The sequence below is a fragment of the Dermacentor silvarum genome, chromosome 1, assembly GCF_013339745.2.
Source record: "Dermacentor silvarum isolate Dsil-2018 chromosome 1, BIME_Dsil_1.4, whole genome shotgun sequence".
Classification (NCBI taxonomy): domain Eukaryota; kingdom Metazoa; phylum Arthropoda; class Arachnida; order Ixodida; family Ixodidae; genus Dermacentor; species Dermacentor silvarum.
In genome coordinates, this window is record NC_051154.1 from 237164767 (window position 1) to 237192441 (window position 27675).

The following is a 27675-nucleotide window of genomic DNA, read 5'->3' on the forward strand; positions in this document are numbered from 1 at the left end:
TAAACATTTATGGCAAGAGGTTTTGAAAACATTTTCAAAACGTCCACCTCGAAGAGCATATTTAGACGTTGTTTTTAACTCTTCCCGTACCGCGCCCATTGGGCTTCGTTAGCGCTCTATTGATCGTTTCAAACGCCGCTTTCGAGACCTTCCTCGCCGCTCACGGACATACTGCGCTATCGGACGTGAAGGAGGAGAACTATATTTTAGTTTTCTAAGCAGTTCGCTTTTTTTCGCGCGAGACGGCGATTTTGAAACGCGCTACGAAGTTTCGCGATCTTCAAAGGAGAATAAAAAAAAAAAATGGCCGCCCGCTATCGACGGTTTGAAACGGCGCTTTCGAGACCTTTCGCGCCGCTCACGGACACACTGCCCATCGGACGTGAAAGAGGAGAAACTACATTTTTGTTTTCTAAGCAGTTCGCTTTTTTCCCACCCGGCTAGCCCGGCGGTGATTTTTAACGCGCTCCGAAATTTTGCGATCTTCATAGCAGAACGCAAAAATGTCCGGCTCCGGAAACGGCGCGCGCGCTTCGGGAGATCGCAGATATCGCGATTGCGTTGCCTCTGCGGCTGATCTTATCGATACATCGTATTGCAGCGAGTCAGTGGACGCTGACTTTTCGTCGGACTTTGAGTCTGAAAGCGACGACGACGCAAACCAGCCCGGAACATCGGCGGCCGCAGCCCGACACGCCCAACTGTAGTGCTTGCAGTTAAATTTTTGTAGCGGAATACCTGTTCAACGAAAAATCTTCATATTTTCGAAGGTTGTGCCTAATAGACGGCAATACATTTTGTATATCTCATAATTTTCGTAGCATTTTTTTCTTAGTAGACACAAGCATGTCTTTACAAACTTTGTTCAATTTTATCGCACAATCTTGATTTTAACAATTTATATCTTTTTTTATGAGATACATCTCGTTAATAAAGCTTTTATGCGTGAAAAGCGCATTCATTTTGCTTTCTGTTTATGTATTACATTAAATATGGAGTGCAGTAGTTCCTTCAGAAAAAAAAAAAAAACATCTGCCGTAACATACACAAAACACCTATTTTCCCCATGGTAGGGAAAGAGTTAACCGTGAATACTTTCTTGCACATTGTATTTACAAGTTTCTAAAATTTGTAAAATGTTTAGCAAGTTTAATTTGGTTTCTAAATGTCGGCATTGCCTCAATTCGCCACATAGAGCAAAACCCATGCATTTAAAGGTACCTAGCAAAATAGAATTTGCGAACTGTATGAATACGGCCACCTGAAACATGCAAAAAAAAAAAGTATGACATGTAATTACAGCAGGCAACGGAAATCTACATTTCCTATAATAGATGACCTCTTATGCCATTCTCCATATAGATATGTGTAGAGACTGCTCATTTGCTCACAATCTTGGTAACGTATATGTGCCTGTGCAGAACAGACTGGTGGACTGTAGTTGATATTGCAATACGTGATGTATAGCGCAATTGCTTCGCTAATACAGTAAAATCTCGTTACTACGAACCGCACATTAACGAACTTTTCAGATTTACGAACTTTTCAGAAACCCCCTGCTGAGTTATTATAGTTAAAGTACTACGAACTTCAGAATACCGAACTTTTCAGAATAACGATCGTTATTCAGTTTCCGTGGCATGTTAACGCCTCAGTACTACGAACTCATATTCCAAAATCTGGGATTATTAGATTTCCGTCTATCCAGCCACGGCAGCCGAAACGGGAGGCTAGCAGACGACAAGGCGCAGAAAGCGGACGCCGCGGCGCGCGGGTCCGGAAAACCTGAGACGGCGCCTGAGGGGGGGGAAGAAAGTATGAAAATCTACGCTGGCACGCAGCATTGGCGCTTCGGAAAGCGGGGATTGGCCTACTGAAAGGCCAATCGCCCAAAATAACCACTCCATGAGTTCCGAAAAAGACTCGAAAGCAGCGCAATGATCATGCGAATTGGTGACAGCGGCATGTCGCAAGGGAAGCGGTTGTCGCTGCGCGCGCATACAGGTTCTTTCGCTCACACCTTTTCCGTTTGTATGGGTGTTCTGTGACCCTACTCTCAGATGACACGCCAGCACGCGTTGCAAAGGATCCGTCCTTAGGATGGCGCCCTTGCGCTCTACAGCGACACAGTGTGCCCGAAGGCAATGCCGAAGGCCCCGTGTGGATGGATATTCCAACAGTGCAGCTCAGTAGAGCAGCGGGACCAGCGGGGCCAGAAGGCGCGCATCGGGTCGGGAATCACCGCAAAATACTTTTGCTCTCGACTCGCGCTTTTTCCTTCCGAGGCAGGGTAACGGTGGGTGAGCTGAACAGTCAGGCGAGCCGTTCTTTCTGAGAAGGTCCCGAAGTGGCGATTGTCACGTGCAGGACCGTTCGAACACTAGCTGAGGCGACGACTCATCAGGTTTTGCGGGCGCACGTTCCCCCTAAGCAAGTGTCATCTAGCAACAGAGGCGCGTCTCTTCCTTCTTTCGCCCTTCTTTCCGCGCGCCTCTCTCGCGCTTTCTGCGGCCATAGTAGCTACGCGCGCGGAGAAATGTAACCTCCGTTATAGCCTCCTATATGCCTCCGTACTCGTGGGGTTGCCACACGATCACACTTCGTATTTTCCGGGCACTGTCATTTACGCGCGCTTGCACTTAGCTGTAGTTAAGGTGTCCGCCTCGAGCGAGACAGTTGCGGTGTCCACGGCAATGATTGTGAAAATAAACAAACAAGAAACATTGCGCTTTGAAGGCGACATGGAGCTTCCCTTTTGTCGGTAGTTCTCTCGGCGTAAGCGTCTGTTTTGATGTGCGTCGCTCTTATTACACGGTGCTTCGGTGGTGCGTGGCGCCGGAATCTATGGCAAATAGCAACAGCGTAGGCCGAGAGCCAACAGCGATGTCTTCGTGGATAGCTCATATGGCGGCAACTTATGAACTGATAAGTTAATGGGTGGAATGTTTAATTTCGGGGCTTTCACTACGACTTTTCAGAATAACGAACCATTTACCGCGGTCCCTTGAAGTTCGTTATATCGAGATTTCACTGTAACTGCGTTTTAAGCAAAGAATGTAAACATAAGTTGACTTAGTGTTTCTCTTAACTGTAACTCTAACGAAAAAAAAAAAAAAGATGACTTACTGGAACATTGCAAATTAAATGACCAATACAGTGAATGCCGAACGATGAAACGCGGCTGCAATCTCAAGATTCGTGCTATATATATATGCCATGATTCAGAATTTATGAACATGCTCCAATTTCTTGTTCTTTAAAGTGGCTGTTCCTCCGTGCTGTTTACCACTTCCCCACAAACAGGTGCTGTGTACTATCGCGCTCAGTACGAGCTTCAATGCGAAAGCACATGTCAAATCAGTCACGCGTTGTAGAAAAACTGAGTGCGAAAGTGTGACAACAAAAGGGCCATTGAATTTTCTTTTTTTTTGCTTTAAAAGTGTTCTGTAGCAGCAAAGTTAGGAATCGCAATGAACTTGCTGCCACAGATCTGTTTTTGTTTCTCCCAGCACAGTGGAAGTTACAAGGCTTCGCGAGCAATGTCAACGCTCCACCCAGGGCCACTTCATCATGATGCAGTGCTCTCATACGTGGGGAGCAACGATATGTAGCAGCAGAGCTCGTACCATGCAACGGCAGCATATCTTAACATCCATGATGGCATCGGCTGACAAGAAATAAAATTACCTGAAGAATGCTTTTGACATTCACAATTGTGCTTTTACTCATCATTGATGTGAGGCAATCAATTTTGCTTTGGCAGTGTTTTCATGTTAGCAGTGATTAGCTACTTTCTTTCTGAGCAGCTATTTCAGAACATTAGCGCAAAGTTGAAAATGATTCACTGCACTCATTGCTACATGAAACCCAAATAGCATGATTGCTCACTAGAGCATAAATCTTCATTATGCCAAACTTCCAGGCCTGTTGATGCTATTCATTCATTCACTCCAGTTTGTTGCAAATGAATATGAAACAGCCTTGCATAGCTTGACATCAGGTTCTCTATGTATCCGCAGAACAGTGAAAATTTTAACACATGAAAGGAACTCGCACTCACACTGAACATGAACAATTTGATAGGCCACCGCTCAGTGACCATCTCCTGTTATAGATAGGGGTGTGCGAATAGCAGTTTATGAGACTGAATTGAATACAAATTGAATAATGCCAGAAGCAAATCGAATCAAATACTGATTCATTTTTTGAATAGTTATGAATACTGTAAAGCCTTCTCACCATTAATACAAAAAAAATTTAACCATCCTAGTATTCACAACCATACAAAGTTTGTCATTACAGTGCACATTATAAAGCATGTTTTATTAAAGCACAAAGGAACTACTACGCAGAATGTTCACAATCTTGGTGTTTCTAGGAGAATACGCGATCATGCATTTTCAGTTTATAAGGGTAAACTTGTGGACAAAATAATATCTGAGTATATCGTCGCGACCAAACATACTGTCATCTGCAGCAACGCCACCAGAGTAAAAAAAAGGAAGTACTGTTATTATACCTCGAGGCAGATGGTGCCATTATTATATAAGGTATGCTGCAGTGAAACGCATTCCTATTGAATTCGATGAGAGGACACAGGTAGGTGCTGCATCTATAAATATAGTACTAAACAATACCCACTGCCAAATGCCTGGTCTAAACAACATTTTATTGAGAGTGATTAGCCAGAAAAGTCTGACTGAGTGAGCGACACAGCATGCTCTAGCCTAGTACGTTATGTCCACTGTGGATAGGATAATATTTTTGCTTCAATTTCGTGTTTGCTCGCGTACAGTTGACGACGCAAAGTATTCACAGACCCCTAACTATAAATGAATTTGAGATAGTCGGGAAAACCATGACAACCTGTAGGTGGGCCCTTGTTAGATATACTTTAATAAAAGAAAACTGCGCATATTCATGCAGTCACAAGCCACTTTGCATGGCCAAATTTCCATACAGTCTGGTATGGAGCACTAAACTCCCTTGAAAACAAGATGTGCTACCCTAGTATCACTATCCCAATTGCTACAGAAAGGTAACATAATAGTAAATAATATGGACAACCAGTTCCTGCCCATTTTCCCTCACATTTTTATCATTTTAAGCCATATTCAATAAGGCATATGAAATCATTCCACAGAAAAGATGTTTTTATCATGAAATGAGACAGACGCATTTTAAAATAAATTTGGACGAAATCTTTCACTTGTAGCCTATTTCGAACAAACCATGCTGCTTTATCAGACTTGTTTTTGGAAAGCTATCCACTTGTTTGCCTGAATACATTTGCTCAAACTGCTGCCACTTGTCTCGCTTAATTTTTACAAGCCACTGGAGTTTTCTTTTGGACTCTGCCAGAAGATGGCATTGTTTTCAACAAGCATCAGAGTGGTTCATGCTCATAAGTTAGTCATTCTGCATGAAAAAAAAAAAAAGACAAAGTGGCAGTGCTGCTTCCGACTGCACCGCCACTTTGTGGACTGGGCTCTTGAGCGGCATAAGCCATTAAGATAAATCCACTGAGGCACTGACTGCACGGTTAAAGAATGGCCCCCACTTTCCATGGAGCAGGGAGACAAGGGAGAGCAATCGGGCACCTTAGTTCATACACGAGAGCAGTGGCACTTGTCTGTCACCACTGCCATGTTTATTCAGCACATTGTTGAAAATGTAAAAATTCTTCTGTGCAGTTCACTTCCCGTCATTTATACCACTTTGTAGCTAGGCCTTCATTCAACTATACTGCATTTTTATTCCTAATATATCTGGTGGTACAGACTGTGTGAAGCATCATGCAGAATTCCCTTACAAGCCTTCATTCTTTAGTACATACTTGCTTTATCAATTCAGTCATTTAAGGCAATCTGCAGCACACACACACACTAGTGTTTTTGATAAGTCCTTCATTTCTAATAAACAGAATCAATTCCACAGTTGGCTATAAATCAGTCTTTTTTTTTTTCCCGACAACTGATGAGAATTGCACACATTCCCAACCAAACAATGAAAGCCACATTGAACATAGGGCTCATATGAATTTCCCAAGGGCACTCGTCTTTTCACACACAACTTTCAAGTTAGCATGAAAACATTTCTTAGGATATATGAAATATCATACAGACAAACCTCGTTATAATGAAGTCACATGCGACACAAAAATAGCTGTTATATCCAATATTCGTTATAAACATATCTGTTACACTGTAATAGCAGTGAGACAATCTTTTTATTTTCTTCGTTATATCGAGGTTCAACTGCATAATCATCATATGCAATAAGCCACATTTCCTTAGAAATACACAAGTAAACGCAAAGTTGCCCAGTGCAAACTTAAGTAGGCTACTACAGCTAATTTGTTTTTGCCACAAAAGACAGGTGGTTACCCTTTTAACTGGCACTTCCATAAATATCAAAATGAGCTAAAGAAGTTCGAAGTGTCGCTCGCTCCTCTCAAATGATATGTAAAAAAAAAAAAGAGTACTGCATGAGTAACAAATAACAAAATCACACCATGCGTAAACCCGAGCTTGCAGCAATGCAAAAAAAAAAAAAAATTGCAAAATGCATCACTTCATTGATGGTCTACGTGCATAGGCTCGTACATGAGCTTATAGCCCAAACCAGCATAACACTTTCAAAGATGATTTGTTTCTTCGTGCCATTGCCCACGTAACTATGCATGCATAAACTAATACATGCTGTTCGGCAAGATGACAAAACCCTGCTTTTCGAAGGAACTTGTTTCTGGAACACAATTGAACGTCAACACCAGTGCTGCCAGCAAATCATGCGCTGAATGTTCCGTCTGTGAATAAAAACACAAAAGCACCTCAGAGAGAAAGGAAACAAACAACGTGCACAAACCAAATATTGTTTATTTCATACAAACCAAAAATAGAATAAGATTAAGATATGCTCCCTCAGTGTAGGAAAAAAAAAGATTAAAATGTGCCCTCCCTGCAAACAAAACATGAATCTGTGCATACCTTAAAAAAAAAAAAAAACATTTTCTTCACTCATGCTTGAGGGTGAGTCACCTAGTCCAAACGTTTTACAACAGAGCAAAATGAACACTCCAGCTTATGTCATGTCTTTAACTAGAGGTTGTTGTCATAAATGGGTAGATCAAAATATGCTGGTTACCCACAAAAAAGTCTTGAATACTGAGACACAGCAAAGTATTAAGTGCAAATAAAAGACAGTCAACAGAAAAAAAAAAAATGACACAGCACCAGTGCTTTATTTCAGCACTGTCATTATTATCAGCATATGGTAATAATGTCAGTGCCAGATTCCTAGAATGTACAGGTGTTGACATCAGGTATAGCTCATCTATGATGTACAGTCAACAGCCGATTTTTTAGACATGCCCAATAATTCAGATGCCTTTGTGGCACCACCACGTGCCCCACAGAGCTAATGTATAGTAACGTCTGAAATTTCAGATGCTGAAACCCTTTATCATCCGATTTTCCTAACTTTTTTGCCATGACCACAGGTCCGAAATGACATTGATCAAAGCCACCACCACCGCCATTTTTATTATCTCGCATGCTGATACACTGGCAGCCATTGGCACTACAGTGGCAGTGCTAGGCCTAGCTGCTTCGACATTCACTACCAAGCTTCCTGCTGTTCAGTGCAGTGTTTTTCATTGAAGGAATTCAACGGCGTCAGCAATGGCGCTGACACCACCTCTGTCATCCTCACCGATGGCTTCGAAGCACGGAAAGCACAGGAAGGATCAGGCGTTGCACAATGCCGGTTCCCAAAAGTCAGCTTTGCCCCAATACAGCGGTGTTACGTGGTGAAGCATACCAAGAGCGGAAAGGGCCGCTGTCAGTCAATTATACACGCATGCACCCGCCGCCTCTTGTCCTGTTACAAGCACTGATACGCCTAATATGTATACTAGTAGGCCTTCAGAGCTATTTCAGACATGCCTGTAGCGATTTGAGCCCTTGGAGGCAGTAAAACACACGCATTCATATTGTCAGATGTTTTCGCGGCCCCTAGGGTGTCCAAAAATTCGGACGTTGACTGTAAACCATTCAATGTACTGTCGAAAATGGACATTACAAATTTTTTCCCCAATTTTCCTTGTTTCCCATTAATGGACTATCATAAAACAGTTATGTATTCCCTAAAATATTCCAAGGGAGCTGGAGAGAGCTGGAGCCCTATAAAAACATAAAACTAAATGTCCATCTTCAAGATATGGAACTTAAAAAATATATTTTTTTGTTACCCCATCCACATACAGTGTGAGAATTTAATATCAACAATATTCAAATACAGTCCACTTGCATTAATTTGGTGTTTATTTGACCTCGTTTTTACTGCGATTGGAAGGTCAACTGTATTCCCTTGTAATCAAATATACAACATTAAAATATTTGTAGACTGCATGGCAAACTCCGTCGGCCTTGAATATGACAGTCACACTTCTCTATCTTAAAGGGGCCCTGTAATACTTTTCTAACTAATCATAGAATCGCCTCACTATTAACCCTTTAACTGCCACTACCGAGATAACTCGTGAAACCACCCACGCGCACCTCCTGCTACTCCCGAGTATACTCGTGTTGCTTTTTAAACTCACTCCCTGCCACTCCCAAGACAACTCGTGCAAAAAAAAAAAAAAAATTGCGTTCATGTCCCGCCATCTATGGAGAGGTCACCTAAACACACAGAACTTGTAAATTAAATTTTAGACAACATATGGAGCGCACGGTGTTTACACTCGCATTGCTTCGTCTCGGCAGAGCGCAGCAGCCATGGTGAGTCAGCGCGCCACGTACGTCCGCGCTTTGACGGATGAAGAAATTCAAGAAATGCTGATGAATTCTGACGAAATATCTTTACATGTCCTGTGGAGTATCATGGTGCATTACTAGCATGAAATTTCCACTGAACCAACATGAAAAAAAATACCCGGCAGGGGGTGAGGAGCAGTCAGGAAAAAACCCGGCAGTGAAAGGGTTAAAAGTACGTCGTCCCAGGAATCTTATGCCTCAACCATTTTTTTGAATCCTTCAACTATAAGTGGAGTTACTGCACCGATACCCGGATTTCTCTCTCTTTTCGTCTCCATTAGCTTGCTAGAAGCTACACAGTGGAGAAGGCAAAGCCCCGGCCAAAAGCTGTGTTGAGGCGGCGAACGGGCTCGTCGCAACACCCTGTGGTGGCAGTGGTAGACTACGCTATGCAGCATGCTACTGCAATCCCGGAGGCCACGCGCATCAGATGCAGCCATGCGCAGTGCATAGATGAAATTATTTTTCTGTCTTTTTGAGATCGCAGATATATATATCTTTCATTACTGCCTCACAATTAGCAATTCTGTATTACTGAGAATGTTCTCACAATCACAAAATCAGGCAATAGGGTTGGTCGGCCAACTGCTTTCGATCAGCTTTCGATGACATTGCACGTGCGAGAGCAAGCATCTGTTGTTCACTGCCTTTGACAGAATATTGTATATTATCTGCTGCATGCAGTGAAAATAATATTTGGCGCCCATGTTCATAGGAGCCTCAAGAACAGATCGGCAACATTTTTTTTACTACGTTCAGAAAGTGTTTCAGGGCCCCTTTAAGACATTTTGAAAAAGTCTTAGATCACCCCCCAACCCACCAGCCCATTTACAAATTTAAACCATTCCTTCTCCTCTAACTAAAACACCCAAGAACAACTCTTTTAATCTATCATAATGCAAAAGAACTTGAGTGGAATGTGACCAACTATGTCATGAAAGTCTCTGGTGCTTTATTACCTAGGGTGCACCCTGATTATTCTAAGCAATTGGTACACTAAGCACTAATTGAATAACATAAGTAATTATTGATCAAAATATATATAATATCTTTATTAGTTTCTCTTATACATAGTTTCAATAGTGTGAGGCAACAAAAAATTTGATCACAAAATATGAGCCTCTTTTCATGAGTCAATATGTAAAGCATGCAGAAAGAAAGAGTATCATCACAAAAATCAAAATATGTGAAAAATATCACAAGTAACACAATATTGCATGTGTTCATTTCACAACAAAAACATTTACATTACACAGCTTCATAAAAAATAAAATTGATCTGCTGGTGAAAGTGAACAAACTTACATTTTTAAAAGTTGAGAATAATTAAACAAACAAATAAATGAACAATAAAGAAAATAGCTTTGGCATACTTAATAAAGGATAAATAAAATCAATTGTGGAAATCATGTTCACCAACCTAACAACACAGATTCAAGACATGGTCAATATTGCATGTCCATTTATCATGCTGAATACGACACCAATTTTCTGACAAAATTCAAGGCCTACTATCATATGGTCTCGCCTGTGAAGCTTTAACATTTCAATTTCAAAAAGACACACCACAAATTCATTAGATACACGCTCGTATTGATTTGTACAAAAGAATGACATCAATTACTGGCCTCAAACTTGCAAATGTTCTATAAAGTATTTTTTTATTTTTTTTTTGCTCAGCATATAGTACGCAGTATGCTTTCTTGTTTTTTCACGCTTCGGATAAGCTAAGAATTTCATGCTTTATGCTCAAGAAGTCATTCCAACAAGTAAGTTGCTTCTAAGATAAGCAAGTAAAGATTCAAGTCAGGTAGGTCTCATCAAAAATTGATTTAGCAATACATTGCCACAGTAGTACCTCATTACTACTTCAGATCACTGCAACATTTTACATGAACCTTAAACTGCAATGTATTAGGATAAATCAATGTGAACACAAATTTCAGCAGAAGTGCACTAATATGTGCATACCTTTCTATTCAAGCAGCTGATCTATGCGTACTAGACAAGAGTAATACAATTATGAAACATGCTCACAGGTTCCAGTGATATGCTTCTCTTCCTCGATTGTTGGGATGATTACACATACTGTCACCAAGGCTTCAGAAATTTTACCTTAAGTGTTGAGCACACTACTTGTCAACACACACCACAAATGAGCCCACAATGGTTTCTTTCCCACAGGACATTGGTCTTAGCTCCGTTATAAGACAGGTCAGAAGTGATGCACGCCAGCTTTGAAGTCTCTACTAGCATTGATTTTGAACACTGCTTAAACAATGCCTGGCAAACAAGCACTTGCTTGAAGCAAGCACTTGCTTGAAGCAAGCCCTTGCTGAAACAAGCCCTAGCTGAAACAAGCCCTTGCTGAAACAAGCCCTTGCTGAAACAAGTCCTTGCTGAAACAAGCCCTTGCTGAAACAAGTCCTTGCTGAAACAAGCCCTTGCTGAACCCCTTGCTGAAACAAGCCCTTGCTGAACAAGCCCTTGCTGAAACAAGCCCTTGCTGAAACAAGCCCTTGCTGAAACAAGCCCTTGCTGAAACAAGCCCTTGCTGAAACAAGCCCTTGCTGAAACAAGCCCTTGCTGAAACAAGCCCTTACTGAAACAAGCCCTTGCTGAAACAAGCCCTTCCTGAAACAAGCCCTTGCTGAAACAAGCCCTTGCTGAAACAAGCCCTTGCTGAAACAAGCCCTTGCTGAAACAAGCCCTTGCTGAAATAAGCCCTTGCTGAAACAAGCCCTTGCTGAAACAAGCCCTTGCTGAAACAAGCCCTTGCTGAAACAAGCCCTTGCTGAAACAAGCCCTTGCTGAAACAAGCCCTTGCTGAAACAAGCCATTGCTGAAACAAGCCCTTGCTTAAGTCATGCCTATCTTTAAGTTAAATTTACAAAAACCTCAAAAACTTTCAATGTTTTCTTGACAACAAAGAACTCTGCAAATACCTCGTGAACAAATAGATCTTCATGCTGTAAAGTACGAGGCACAATGCGATTCCTAGGTGCTTAGTGACACCAAAGGTACACAAAAAGCTCGCAAATGATTTTCAGTTATGTCTATCCCCCCTCAATGTGCTTCATGCGAGTATACTCTGGCCTGCAAAATCTGCAATGGCAATGTTAAAGAAACTTGAAAAAATTATAAACAGAGAAAGAAAGAGAAGGGGAAAAATTATACTAGACCACCTTCAAAGCTTGCCATGCAATCAAGACAGCTTCAATTACTCTTTGTGAAGAAATAGAATTCATTCTCATGCTAGCATGAAGGGTAACACTATCTCCGGCATTCACTACAACTAAAACTTACATGTCTCTGGCTTTTCTTCATACACTGCATCCTGGCCAGGTGCCAGAGAGTTGCGTCGTGTGCCCATCCCATTGATGCTGACTACATCATCCCTCCTGAAGAGGGCAGAGATTTCCTCAAAAGTTCTGTTCTTCGTCTCTGGAACTTTTTTGTATGTGAAAGTCCAGAAGAAGCCCAGCAGTACAGTAAATGGCAGGAAAGTGTAGTTTCCAAGAGCTGCCTGCAGACCAAACAAAAGCAGTAGGACTTGCATCAGCAACATGGCACCAAATGAGCTATAATGCAAAGTGTTTTTAAGGTCTTACAAGATAAGGTGTACAGGCTGGAGAGATAAAACCTTTCGAATAGATTGTGGCTAACAGCTACATGGTACTACGCCGAGAACACAGGTGATCATGTTGATAACTTCAATGTAAACAAACAATAGTGACGCAGACAGCTAATTGAAGGTTTATACTGCTTAACAACAGACAAAGAACAGTACCAAAAAAATAGCATAAAATCGTGGAGGAAGGAAAAATATAGGAGGGAGCATTACGTCACGCAGCCAGCCTTGGCAAGCGAACGCTCTGTGTAGCCAGCAGTGGTGGCCCAACACGTGACCTCTTGCGTCGAGATCACGGAGAATAGAGATTTGCCAAGACGTCTGGTAATGGTGCATCCAGACGAAGGACCGAATCCGGATTTTTAGCGGACGCGGACGACTATGCCACGGACCGTCCGGCTGCAGGCGCATCCACACGGCGGACGAAGCCCTAGCAGACGACAGCGCCACCGAGCCGGATTACTCTCGACAGCAGCCTCTGTGCTGGCTAGCAGCAGACTGGTTTGAGAGTTTCTTCCTACAAAATGGAGGCCAGCAAAAAGCGACGTTTGGCCGCGATGGCTGCTGTTCTGTTCAAGATTGACGAGGACTTTGATTTGTTTCCACGAAAACGGCGTTGTTGGCGGAAAGACTGGATAGTAAGGAAATAATTGGGGGTCCAAAACCTGCTCTACGAAGAGCTGCTGAAGACTGACCTCGACGAATACCGGAGGCTGCTTCGTGTAAGCAGATAGCAATTTCTGCAACTGCTGTCGCGCGTGGGGCCCCGCATACGAAGGGAGGATACCATTATGCGCTGTTCTATATCAGCGGAAACCACGGTGTAAGAAATATACTCTTACACCGTGCTGCAGGTCACACTGCGGTACCTTGCTTCAGGTAAGTATCACACGTTTACAAGTTATTACAGAGATCGCCGTGGTAAATGTATATCGGTTGAAAACTGAGCTTGGTGCTGATCGAAGGCCGCTACACAAGTGTCTTTAAGTGCGTTCGTGTGGTAGTGTACAAGCTCAATCGCGTCCCGAAATATTCAATGCAGATCCAGAGGGTTCACGTGGAAGGGGTATCACAAGTGCGCACAAGTTTTGTATGGCCGTGCTGTCGGCACCGACTTTCTGCATAAACATGCATGAGATAATATTGATATGTTTACACTTAACTGCACCACTCAGTGTGATTGGTTTTCGCTGATACTCTATTCATTTACTGCTCTGAAACAACCAGATATCAGATGTATTTGTACACGTCCTACTTTTTTGTAGTCTGCTAGCGAGCAGTTGACAGATTTTTTTTTTTCTTTGCAGGAGAGTCACTATTTCCTGATTGTGACGCTGTCTGCATAAACTGCACGGCTGAGGTCCCACAAAGTGGGAAACTCTTCCACGATGTGGTTGAAATAAAAGGCAGCATCATTGCACAAATTAATTGTTCATCGAAGTGAACGAAACCAGGAGCTATGAAGCACTGAAACCAGGCGCCAGCAAACAAAGTACTGATGCTGACTGCAATGCGTCTGTCCTCGAGCAGGAGAGAAGTGTACTGGTTGCCAGACACTGCGTGTTTATAAGTTAAAGCTGCGGCTTTACCCCGCCAGAATCCGGATGTGAAAAACGGCTTGGCGTTATCCGTCCGCGCGGCTCCCGGACGAGGCGCGGACGAGGCAAATCGCTGATGTGAGGTCACGTGACGCGCTGTCCGGCCCTGCAAATCCGGATTTGGTCCTTCGTCTGGATGCACCATAACCGGTAGTTTTTATTCGGTGCACGCTTGGCCGGGAGCTGTTCACATGGAGGAAGGAAAAAGAACTTTTTCCTTGTCTTTTTTTTTCCCTTGCTTTTGTTTTTATTTATTTGAAGAGTTTCAAATTGTTTCGAATAGGTATTAAAAAAAATAAATCAACCGGGAGTACTAAAACCTACCGCGCGCTCTCACGTATCCTCCGTGCTCTGACGTTTTCACCACGTGCTGGGCCACCACACTCGGCGTCAATCGCGTCGCGGTATGCTCCCTCCTATCTTTTTCCTTCCTCCGTGCATAAAATGCAGGAATTATGGCTTTTGTGTTTACATGCGTGTGAACAGCAACTGTGCATGCTCCCATGCAGCGTGTAAGCAGTATGAGTGATACTGCTGCTGTGGTGAAAGTGCAGATAGCTGCATCCAAATACTCAAGGGTTCCACATTATCCCTGACCCACTTTAAATGTGTGTTAGTCCTTACACGCATTTTGTCTCATATTGTATGTGCTTTCTTAAATGTTTTTTTAAATGTTTTGTTCATATTGCAATCGTAGTTTTGTATAGAATGTCTGAATCCATCAGTTACTTATTTGCTTTGTATTTGCCAAATCCTCTGAATTTGGTTACTAATATTGTATAATAGTTTTGTATACCATATAGACTCACGTAAGGGCCGCACTTTTCTTTCACAATTTTGACAATGTGCAGCCCTTAAACGGGACCGAACCTGTTGGTTCAGTCCCATGCAAGGGCCGCTACTAGATGGGTACAGATACTAGATGCCACTACTAGATGGCTTTGTCATCTAGTAGTGGCACGCGGAGGTATGCAACATGCAAAAATTCCTCGATGCGCAAGCGCCGCATCTGGGAACTGAATGCGATTGCTTCTCCATTGGAAATTTCTTTTTTCAAACTTTTGGCTGCCAAGTTCGGTGCGGCCCTTACATGAGTCTATACGGTATATATTGTATACTAGCATATATTGCTTGAAATTTATGTACCATACAATTCTTTCATGATTAGTTTGTTTTGGCACTAATACTTTGCGATGTTATTACCATTACATTACTCAATTTTTGCCCACTGAATTCTTTCTTTTTTTTGTTTTACTTTTGTATGTTTGTATCACCATTACCTGTTGCACAGGATGCTAACATGCATCCATTATTAACAGGAGATACCCCTTGTAATTTTCATTTTGAAACCTCGTAATGTATTAAGACTATCTATGCATGCTGCTATACAAAACAGTTAAGTAATAAACGTCAACTTCATCAAGTGATTATGACAGCCTGCTCCTGGTGTGAATGTTATTTTCGCGAGGACAACTTAGTAGTGAAGGACGTGTACATTGTTCCAAATATTTTATTAATTCACGAGAATAAATAACGCGAGTCATAAACACTTAACTACTGAAAAGAGCAGCCGGCAGTGCTGACAAGGCAATGTCTATGCCATTGCATAGATGCCTTCCCCTTGAAGGGATACTGTCACATTTCCTGACTGGGAGCACAGTGGCGAAAATATTTCAGATTCCACCGAACTGCACTTACATTGAGACAATGACCAATAAGTGCTGACATTGCTGCAAAAATGCCCTCCTTGTGATGGGCACAGCATGCCTTTGCCACACTGTGGCGATTCCAAAATGTTTTGCAGGTTATTCAAGCTGAGAACATGATCCTGGGTGCCATGAGCTACCGAACCAAGCAGTCCCACAATGGGTGCTTAATATTACAATGCTGCAGGCATATGTGCCCATGCAGCAAAGTTTCATGTTTCATACATACCAGACAATATTGCCAGTAAACACTTATGTTTTCTCATCTATATTACTTGGTCATTAATGATGTATCACACGAGTTCCACTCCATTTAAAAAACATAACATCCAGCACTTGATCGATCAAGTCAGAGCTTAAATCCTGCTGCTGAATAAACCACAACACTATTTCCTTTTGGCTTAAACTTATACAGTGACAGCGGTTGTCAAGTAAAAACTGAGAACACAAAAGCACTGATAAAAAGCCCACTAAATGCTATTGCACTTAAAAACACTAACCTGCATTGGGGGGAAAATGAGGCTCACAATGAAGTTGGCTGACCAGTTAATGAGGACACCTATGCTCATGGCGGCTGGCCGAGGCCCCTGGGAGAATAGCTCGGCCATGAGCATCCAGGGAATTGTTCCTGTTGAGATGGCAATGCAAGGCGCACAAGTGGAAGCTCACTTCTAGCATTTTATCAGATGGCAGCTAGCACGTGGTACCATGCTGCTTTACAAATTGTTGAACAAAATAGCCAATCAATCACATACGTAAATGGTCCACAAGTATAAACACTATCGCCCCGTGTGCACTTTGTGTAGCCACAAGTGTGAAAAGGCTTTCTAAGCATGTCTTCTGCAGGCACAGAACTTTGTGTACCCGACACAGTGAGCATAAATTGGCATTTTATATCATTGCACCAAACCATGCAGGCTCATAAATTTTGCACACATGATGCCTTTGACATTTCACGCGAGGGATATTTTGTTCCCTTTCACCTATCAAAACAGGAAAGAAAGAAGTGCAGAGCATGCATTATTAAACTCTGGTTGCATTGCAGGAGAGATGGGCGACTAAATCATTAAGCCATAAAACACGCACACTGACAATGATGTGACTGTGCTACTTGCATAGCTTCTACAGCATTACACTTAATTCATGAATCTGAGTGCAGTTAACTGAATAACTCACATTTATTAATTGCTAGAAATGTGTGGGAAATATGAATTACGAGGTTCGAGAACTTTAATTAAAGTATGCAGTGGCATTGTTTTCAGGATACCTTCATTCCAGATGTTTTCCTATTCATTAATGGACAGACACTTTTCAGCCACAAGTGCTTGGTATGAAATGGACATCAATACCACTTACCGGCAGCTCTCATTCTGTGTCCAAAAACCACTGTCACACACACACCAAATTAATGGATGGGTATAAAGAAAGCACATGTGTGTACTTTGAAAAAATGGCCATGCACATTGCACTGTGCAAACAATACTAATTGGCCATGACCAATGGCCACAATGGTGACAATGCGCCATTCTCACCACAACCACAACACTACAATATAAGACACTGCAAGAGCTGTCAATATGCATAAGGCTACATTCTGGAGAAGCTTGTATATATTTGGCAAAAGTGCCAGTGCCTGAAGCACACAGATTTCTACAGCATAGGACCACGTTTCTGTAATTATTAAGTAAAATGGCAAACTAATTGCTAAGCTTTTACATAAACCAAGAAGTTGATAAAAAATAGAATCATCTTTACACTACACTGCATAACTTGTGATGCCCTGACTGCTTGTATCACTCTTTTCTGAGTTTTCATTTTGTGTTGCTATAAATATCATGTTACCAAGATTCCGCTGTCTTTTTCAATTAATTCCTTCTGCTATAACCTGAAAGCCCCTAACTCTAATTCTATAATTTTAGTGTTTATTATCAAGGTACTGACCAATACATACTACCCATGTTATACATGGCATCACTAATAAAGTAAATGGCAGATGACTCACCTGGACCAATTGCAAAAAAGACTACAAAGCACAAAGTGCTCACTACGCTCATATAAGTGATCCAATGGTACAAGAACTGCAAAAGAGAATGCAACAAGTAATCTTCAGGACATGCTTTATAGAAAAAGAATTAATAAAAACAAATTGAAGTGCAGCTAGCACAACCAAATGAGTAGATAAAACAGGCTTCTTCAACAAAAAGCTGTTCACTGCATGTTCAACATAAAATGGGAACGCAAATGAACACAGTTCACAAATGTACACAATCTGTATACAGTTGAACCTCGATATATTGAACAACGCGGTGATCGCGAAATAGTTCGATATAGCCAGAATTCAGCATATAAAATCACGTAAAAAACACGAAAAAACTTGTACAAATCAATCAACGAACCAATCGTGGCGCAGTAAACACTCACTTGAAGCTTTAAACAAAGTATTTATTTATTTGGCTGAAAGTACTGCAGCACTATAGCCTGCTTCTTATTGGCAATCACGTGCTTAACCACAGCGTCAACATAGTCTAAATGATCCACAAGCGACAGGCCGGTGCCTTCTATTGCGCTGCAGTAGCAGCGTACACAGGCCAACGCAGCCACAGCCTCAGTTGAAGTTGGGAGTGGGGCAACATCAGCGCTTGCGGGATCAACCTCGGCAGTGTCCTTGTTTGACCGCTCAGCAGTAACTTCTGCTGCGAGCTCCACATCCGTCAACTCCGCCGTTTTTCCGGTGCTGTCATCACCGCCAAAGCGCTCCAACGTGCTCCAGGTTTCTTCGAGCTGGCATTCTTCCTCTATATCGATAGTCCAATCCTGCCTCGTCGGTTGCTTCCTCGGAAGCTTCTTCAGTGCGGCCAACGAAAACCGCATGCCGAAAGCAGTCAACTATTGTTGACTGCTTGACATTGTCCCAAGAGGCTTTCAGCATTTGAATGGAACCCAAAAGGTCCATTTTTAGCTCTTGGCCCATCCGGACCTTCACAAACAAAATGTCGATCAGCCGATGCGTATAAATGGACTTAAAAGTCCGAATAATGCAATGGTCCAATGGCTGCAGCTTCGACGTGGTGTTCGGCGGCAAGAACTTCCTTTCAATATTGTTGAGCTGGACATCGGTGTGGTGTGCCGTGCAATTATCAACGATGAGGCATACCTTCCGGCCCTGACGCACCAAATCTGAGTCCCATGCCTTCAACCATTTTTGGAATATATCCCGAGTCATCCACGACTTCTTATTCCAGGCATATGTCCCCGGAATACTGAGGCAGTTATACATGCACCTTGGGGTTTGAAACTTGCCTATGACAAGTGGCCGTAGCTATGCTTCCGTCCATATTGGCAGCCAATAGAACTGTTATGCGAGCCTTGCCTTGCCTTGCTTGCCGCCCTGGCACTTGTCCCCGCGGGTGTCGAGCGTTTGTCGCGGAAGCATTTGCCACAACCGGCCTGTTTCGTCCGCATTAAATATCTAGTTCGGCTCATACTTGCCGAGAACCTGGGGCCACTCTGATTCAAGCCACTTCTTGATCTCTTCGTCATTGGCGTCCTCACTTTCCCCCCAAGACTGTCTTCCCGACAATGTTGCAGTGGGCCTTAAAACGTTACAGCCAACCGCTACTGGCATTGAAGTTCTCGGCGCCGAGAATGAATGCAAAGTTCTTGGCCTTCTGCTGTAGCATCGGTCCCAATAAAGGAATATTCTGGGCCCTTGCATCAATGAACCATTTGTGCAGCGACTTCTCAACATCTCCAAAAGCAGCTTTGCACAGATGCTGTGCGCCTGAGTGCTGGTTTTGCTCTGCCTTGGCCTTTACAGTCGCTCTTGTTTTCAGTAGCGTACTCAAAGTGCTTCTAGGTATGTCGAAAACTTCGGCGACGTTCAACTTCTTTTCACCATTCTCAACGCGCTGGATGACTTCCAATTTCGTGGCAAATGTCAGGGACGTCCGCTTCTTCAAGTTTGCAGCCATCACAACACCAACCACACCACAACAGGCCTAACTCCAATTACACGTACGATAACAACGACTGGCTTAGCAGTAGCAGTGGCACCGCGGAGGAGTCAGTGCGGCAAATGCAATGCGTCGTTGACGTCAAACTAGCCAAGCCGCCATGTGCGTACGCCGCTACGTTCAAATGGTGCCCTCAGCACGATCGATGTATGCAGCAATAGTGCGCAGCAGTAGGGAATGCCCACCGCTCCACCGCTATCTTCGAGGATGTTGCGGGAAAGCTCACCGCCTGTCAACAGAGCACACGTGTTCTGGGGTGACAGAGTTCGATATATCCATTTTACGTCCAACCCCGTTCGAAATAAAAAAATAATAAATGCATGAGATTTTCCTGGTGATATAGAAAGTGTTCAATATACGCAATAATTTTATGTATCTGTGTTTGATATATAGAGCTTTGACTGTACACACATGGGCTATCCAAGCTATACAATAATTATAGTAGGCTAACAAGGTAAGTCTTAGTCCGGAAGCAACATTTTTGACAAGGCTTGTCTTCATCAGAGCCTCACACTTGCTATAACAAAGACAGGTACCCCTGTTGACTTGCTGAAACATTAGCTCCGGGCTGACGCTTCCCTTGTTCACCCGCTATTAATCAACACATGGCCTATAACATATAGAGTTGTTCGTTTACAGGTAAAACCTGACTTTACCCGATTTTAACACCCCGAACATATTTCAGGAAAATCGGGTTAAACCCGCTTTCTCCCCGAATTCCAAAACCACATATCAACCTACTCTTTTTTTTTTTTTTTTCTTAAGCTGCACGGAGTTTGTGGTGCACACGCACTAGCTACCCTGCCTTGGGACAACGAAATTAGATCCTGTTGGCTTAAGTGAACTGCAGTGACCTAAAGACTTCATTTCACAAGCTGTGTGCAGCACTGTGGACGCTACACTGCTCTCAACCAACCGCCCAACGAGCGCGCCTAACTCCGAGTTAGTAACTCCCCGTGACATTCTATGGAGGCCGGCTGAAGAAAAGCAACAATAGCCTTTTCTTCAATAGTACTGATATTGTTGTGCCTAACTAATGGAAGCTGTGACAATGAGATAACTTTCTCTCAGTTGAGATACGTTCAAAGATCGGATGCAGGTCTCAGATGGAGGCCGACATGTTGCGCATGCAGATGATAATGTATGCTAACAAGGATGTGTAAAAAATCGATGACTAGCTTTTCGTGAATGCAATTTTCATTTCCTAGAAGTTAGCAATACTCTTTACCATCATTATTACTTATTAATTTCCAAACAACGCCGAACTTCGGAGTATTTGCTCGAAAACCGGATTAATTTTGACCACCAGGGGATCTTTAAAGGGACACTAAAGGCAAATATTAAGTCAAGCTAAAGTAATACATTCGTGCTCGAGAATCTCTAAGGCGTCAATATGATCGCGAACAGAACCTTAGTAATCGAGAATATGAGGTAAATGCAGGACACGATTAGAGACTCCCCCGGGATATTCAAGTGCTTACCCAATGATGAAGGCACTCCTCATTTAAATTCTGTCACTAGTACTGAACCACTCGTTATAAAAACATCATTGTATTGCATTATAAAACGAAAGAAAATGCTACTTGTCCAGTTATATTTCATTTTTAGAAAAAAGAACTCAATGACATCACCCCTGACAACGACGCAGGTGGTCGAAAGGTTTCACTTTAGCTCGACTCTGCGCTGCCTGCGCTTTTGCGTTTCAGTAGTTTTGTTATCACGTAGTGCTGTGCTGGTTTTGCCAACTTGCGAAATTTGCATAAACTGCAAGTAGCAAAGAATTTTACTTTCATGTGATGTCGCGGGATGCCCGAATGGTCCACGCCACTTGACCAAAAGCAGCTGCAGCGGCGAATCCACAGCTCTGTCTTTGCTGAGTTTCTCCATGGCCAGGTACAGTAAAAGCTTGATGATACGATCACGGCTAATACGAATTTCCGGATGATACGAATTTTTCTGTGGTCCCGACCGAGCCCCATTACTTTGCAACGTGCTAGAGAACGGTTGTTACGAATCGATTTTCGGCCTGCGTCGGTTGATACGAATAAACGCCGCCCCACTGACGGCCGCGAAAGAGAACAGCGCGCAGTCACGCGCTTTCTCCCGTTAATTTTTTGGTGCGGAGGCGCGGACGCGGCGCCGGACAGCGCGAACTCCGCGACTGGGCGCGAAGAGTTTGAAGCGGTGGCGCTTTTGTACTTTTCCTCCTTTTCGGCGGCCGCCCATCGGACGGAGTGGCTGCTGTGCTTCAGGCCGCGTTCTTTGTGTTTGCGCCATTTTACCTAGTCGCAGCGAGCTATGTCTACCGAGATAGGATTGTCTACCGAGATAGAAGGACATTAGAGACTTTTTCTTCAAGAAATAAATGCTTTTTACGTACATGTGCCTGAGTGAGTTCACCTCTGACTCTTTAATTTAGCTACAGTCGAATCTCGTTAATTCGAACACGCTTATTTCGAACATACCGCGCACCGACAATGCTCTTAGCAGCGCGCCAAATCACGCGGCGGCGCCTCCGACCGGCATTGCTCCGACACCGCCATAGAGCAAAAGCTCAGGAGAGATCCCTCAATGCCTCGCGCGAAGGAACGGGGGGAAAAAAAAAAAGAACCCGCGGCGGAAATTTCACCCTCTCTCAAATTGCAAGGTCGCCGTTTCTGCATCGCGCCGGAACAAGCGTGTACGTGCCGACTAGAGTGTTCTAGACAACCGTATTCTAGCACACACTATAGTGCCGACGTCTGAGCCACGCGGATAAAATGGCAGTGAACCCTTCTCCTCTATTTTCTAGTCACATGTTGACCTTGCACGCTGCGGCGGCAGCGCAGAGGGAAGCAGCGGCGGAGGCGCAGTCGGGCCAACGAAACTGCTCACGCCCGCAAACGCTCGCTTCCCGATAACGGCAGAAGGGAGCGGCTAAAATAAGCTGGCGCCAGCACGGCGGCGGGCGCGCACGGAGATGTGCGCACGGAGTCGAAGGTGAGAGAGCTACGAGGGAGTTGAGAGGGAGGGCGAGGGGAGCCACCGAAGCGGCGGAGTTGACGCGGCCAAATCCGCTTCCCTGCCGCCCTCCTTCCTCACCTTCGACGGTCTCCGCGCGCACCTCGTGTGCCGGTGCCGCCCGCTCCCTGAAGCTTCGTTTTCTGCCGTTATCGGGAAGCGACCGTTAGCCGGCGTGGGCAGTTTCGTGGCCCGCGCTTGCTATGCTGCTTGCGCACCGCGATATTTCACGACTCGCACCGTTCGTGCATCGTGCTATGGTGCACGAATACTTCAAAAATACGTCCTTTTAATTCGAACAAATTTTCGGGCCCCTTCGAGTTCGAATTATCGAGACTCGACTGTAGTTTTAATTGTGTTTCGATGATACGAATTTCGGCTAATACGAATATTTTTCGTGACCCCGTGAGATTCGTATCATCGAGCTTTCACTGTATTTGTGTTTTGCACCAGAAACCATACCGCTGTCACACGGGCGCCGTTTTACACACCAACGGAGCAAAGGGTGGTGATGGCGTGTGCAACATCACCACTCCCCGGTTGCGTGGTGGGAGATTTTAATTGCGATAAAGGTGTTCGGACTCTTCAGATGCAATTTTCTTGTAAACTAAGTCATTTCTTGGCACGAAACAAGCGTTGCGATGTCTCTGGAATGACATTTAAACAGTCCATGTCGACTTAGTATTTGCCTTTAGTGTCCCTTTAGCATGCCCCCAAAGCATGGGACGCAGGTGTTCTTACATTTCGCCCCCATTTCGCCCTATCGAAATGAGGCCGCGGCGGCCGAGATTTGATCCTGCGACCTTGTGCTTAGCAGCGCAATACCATAGCTGCTAAGCCGCCAGGGCGGGTAGCAGCTTGGAAACAATGCGGCATTAGTAATACTGTACATATATTTCATAACAAAGTTTTACACACAATCCAAGAAAGCATTTTACTATGACAGCAGTTAAGGGCTCGAAAGTGAGTTAGCTACGTCTGTCCACTTGTCTTTTCTGTTACACTGTCCTCCTCATTCCATTGCAGTCATTGTAGTTAACGTGCCATTGCTGCCACACCACCTCCTAACCCCAAACTTATTGCTCACCATGTGACAAAGAAAAATTAAACTTAGTCCAATACCCTCACTGGTCATTGAACCTATGCCACGGCAGCAAGGTGCAGCTGGGTGCTGGATGCATTAACCACTGAGCAATCACACAATTTTCATGCTTAGCACTTTGTGCAAGGTTTTGTGCATGTTGCAGACTTAGAGTCAGGGTGTCTGTGCCTGTATTTTGGGGGCAACAGCAGGCAATATGCTCACACAGCACAGCTGGTGCGTAATCCAGTAGTCGTTCACAAGTGAAGGTTTCAGCCCAGCAGCCACTTCCAGTGTTCATTTCATAAAAACAGCCCTTCACCATCTTGAACGTCAGTAAATGAAGTGTTGTCATCATGCTGCTGTGCCGTTGTCATGATCATTGTAAACGTCTTCATGCTACCACTGTCGTTGTTGTGCCATGGTTCTCGCTGTTATGTCACCATCATCATCATAAAATTGTTGTCATTGCCATCATGTCATCATGTCTTCCCTGAATACAGTTAGGGGACTTTCCAAAGGATTGCAGAAGGTCGGGGAAGTAACTGCTGCTGCAGTAAATTAGTTCAGAGCCAGATGAATCACTAAAGTATGCCGATATTTTACGTGCAAATACAGGCAACAAGAGCAGAGTTTAAATTCTGCATAATGCTAACAATGAAGGTGCTGGCACATTCACAGTGAAAAGTAGCATGCAGTGACTAGAACGAGAGACAAAGTCCTGGTTCTGCTATCAGATACCATGATCTTACCTTGACCAGCAGGGAGATAGTGATGAAGATGCTGAAGATGAACATGCCCCCCAGGCCATACAAGTGCAGTGTACGTCGTCCCGCTCTGTCCATCAGCGGGATGGAAACTAGTGTCATAACCACCATGACTACACCAACTCCTATGGTGGCAAACTTGGCAGTGCTCGGCGGCAGGCTAGCCGCCTCAAACAGTCGCACAGAGTAGTAGAACACCTGAATAGAAGGAATACAATAATGTGATTTCAACTATTGCTCTAACGCAAGCCGTGCAGTCCCAAGGATACAACTCAACAATAGCAGACATTTCATTTCTGCCATTGAACAAGAACCTTCCACCAAAATGAACCAGTTACACCTTGCTGCACAACATGGTTGTGTGGGCATTAAATATATACTTAAACTATAACATTGCTGACAGTGTGAAATAGAACTTCTGTATTATGCATGGCTATAAATACCAGAGACAGTGGCGAGCAGTTTGAAGAGCAGCACTCAACTGTCGACAAAACATAATTTAACCAGTGATATTTCAGTCATATACTTACTTCTTTTCGAAGATGCACCAACATCAACGAAATCAATGATCTGCAACTTGAACTGCACTATGAACCCACAGGTGAGTACTTTTTCTATCAGTGCATTTTTGCTTTTTCATTCATAACACGCTTATTATGATGCTTCTCCTATACATTAAAATGGGCAGCAGCTAGCAGTGAATAAAACTCATTACAGTCTATCATATTGTAATGGAATCCATTCCCACACCGCTACAACAAACGCTGCTTCAACGAAATTTCTGCTACAACGAAGTAGTTTCGATTTCCCGTAAGAAGTCCATAGGAGTTAATGCACAAATATTCTAGCAGCAACAAAAACATTTTTGTGCACAGTACTGCTTCAATTAAATTTTTGCAGAGTAGTGCCAAGTTGTATCATTTATTTACGGTGCATAAAATGCAAAGTAAGAAGCCCTGTACAATGTGGCACATAAAAAGACGTGTTCAAAGCGGAAATCATGGGCTGGCTCCACCAGAAACATCTCACTGGACTGCCTGAGCATGCAGGTCGTCATTGCTCGATGGTAACAGCAACGAGAGTGGCCCTCCTTTACCTATGGCTGAAACAAATGCTCATGATTTCTTCTGAGATGCACCCATCTAAACCAGTATGGGACCATGCGATAGCACCCACTCCTGCCTTGTTGGTACTAATTGGTAATTAGCTGCTGCTAATCGTCTTACGCTGGGCTAGCAAACTTTCGTAAACGGCACAGCACCTGTGGCCCACCAACTCCACTGACAGTCACCATCGCTGAGATATAACAGGCCTAGCTCCCTGGTCATCAAAGTGTGACAGCGCTTGCGATAAAAATGCCACTACTCATAATGTACTTATTCTAGTCAGCATTTTGACATCCAGACAATTACATCACATTTAAATGAAGATACAGTTAATTTTGTCCACATCCTTGACAGTGAAGAGCAAGCCAGTCAAGCCACCTTGCACAAAAGCCGTTACGCACAATTTGCCTGCGAGACCAAATTCCCTTATATCGTGTCTTTCTATCACTTCGGTGATTTGGTATCTGCCTGCTACTTCTCAGAAGAGGTGCATTTTCGACACCATGATTCCATTTGTTATCATGTCATGTAAAGATCAAATTTAGTCGAATTTAGCAACGGCGAAAGAGGCAAACATCTTGACTAACGAGGAGCCGGCAAGCAGGCTCTGTGGCAGGTAAACTCGGAGAACTGCTGAGAAATTCTCGATATGGGTGTTGGTATATTGGTAGTTGCATGATAGATTGCAGGAGGACTCATTATATACAATGCTATGTACATATGCCTCAGCCTTTGATGGGTCAGCACAATGGCAGCTCACACATGCGCAGTTGGCTTCTCGCAGTATGCTGACAAAAACACGGAAGCAGCGAAGGCCGATTTTTGGAAATGAATGTTTGCATATTGCCTGGCCTATGTTGACATGTATGGTACTAATTTCACAACGAAAAATTTCACCTTAACGAAATTTTCGTATGTCCCATGAATTTCATTGTAGCAGGATTTGACTGCACATCTGTCTGCTATCTTTGGTACTATATATACCTAACACCCTAGAACGCAATCCAGGAAAGAGATTGGCTATTGTCATTTATTTGACACCTGTGTTTACATATTTTAATCTTGGACAAAAAAACTTCTTGAGCCAGTCATTTATTTCTTCTCCCCACATTTGTTCTAAGAGTTCTCGTATTAAGGTTGCTCACCAACAAACACCTTAGTGCTGAAAGTAAAGTTAATTAAAAATAAAGAACACAAAGGAGATGACTTACAGCTATGATGCCAGAGAGCTGCTGTGAGAGATGCATCATCACTCCAATCAGAAGTGGTAGCTGGAGTGACCGAGTCGTGATCACTTGCATCATAGTTACCTAAAAAGAAAAAAAGGTGATGTCAAAGTTACAACCACATGCATGCATTATTCAAGCGACACAGCAGGCAGACCCTCTCACACTGTTGTGACATGGAGCAACCACATGGATGCAGCATTGTGAAAAAAAAGTTGCGAAAAATTTACATTGTTGTCCAAATAAATATTACCATGCACCCGTAAACAAACCAAAAACGTACCACGAGGCCAATGTTTTAGCCACTGTGTATTAGCACTAGCTTCAATATGCTGTCATCGCAAATGCAAATCCGTTCCATGCCACCAGCATGAAATGCCATGGCACCCTCTGGTGAGCCAAACTCGAAACACCTTCGTGGCTCTCGGTGGCATCTCAGGCCTAACAGTGTCAAAACAAACAACTGGGCCGGTATTTTGTAGCGATACCTTTCAGGTGCTAATGCCTTTTTGCGCTTATTGCGCTTTGTCAGTGGTCAGAGTGACGGTCCGCTCGCGCTATCAACGGGCTCAGCTGGCCGTGAGCGGTGGATGATAAGACTAGTATTGAATAAGTCATAAGGCATCGCTACAAAATACCAGCCCTGATCTCAATAATAATGACAAGACAATGTTGATACTTTGTCCTCAGCTTGAGATGAGATGATAGCTGATTTTACTATTTATTTTT

General features: G+C 43.5%; 1 protein-coding gene and 1 pseudogene across 3 annotated transcripts in view; both read right to left on the minus strand.

The window, feature by feature from the left end:
* The window catches only part of LOC119436956 (glucose transporter type 1), a 63546-nt gene that overhangs the window by 17735 nt on the left and 18136 nt on the right, over positions 1-27675 (minus strand). For 2 of the 3 annotated variants that reach the window (XM_049660131.1, XM_037704002.2), the window contains exons 10-14: positions 26932-27030; positions 24600-24812; positions 17756-17831; positions 16254-16381; positions 12125-12344 (exon numbers count right to left, since the gene is read on the minus strand). In XM_049660131.1, the coding sequence (XP_049516088.1) occupies positions 12125-12344; positions 16254-16381; positions 17756-17831; positions 24600-24812; positions 26932-27030 (736 nt within the window). Of the gene's footprint in view, positions 1-5889; positions 6809-12124; positions 12345-16253; positions 16382-17755; positions 17832-24599; positions 24813-26931; positions 27031-27675 lie in introns of those variants that run through there. The other variant, XM_049660133.1, reaches the window with a different exon arrangement.
* On the minus strand, positions 17839-20816 carry LOC125942103 (tigger transposable element-derived protein 6-like; annotated as a pseudogene).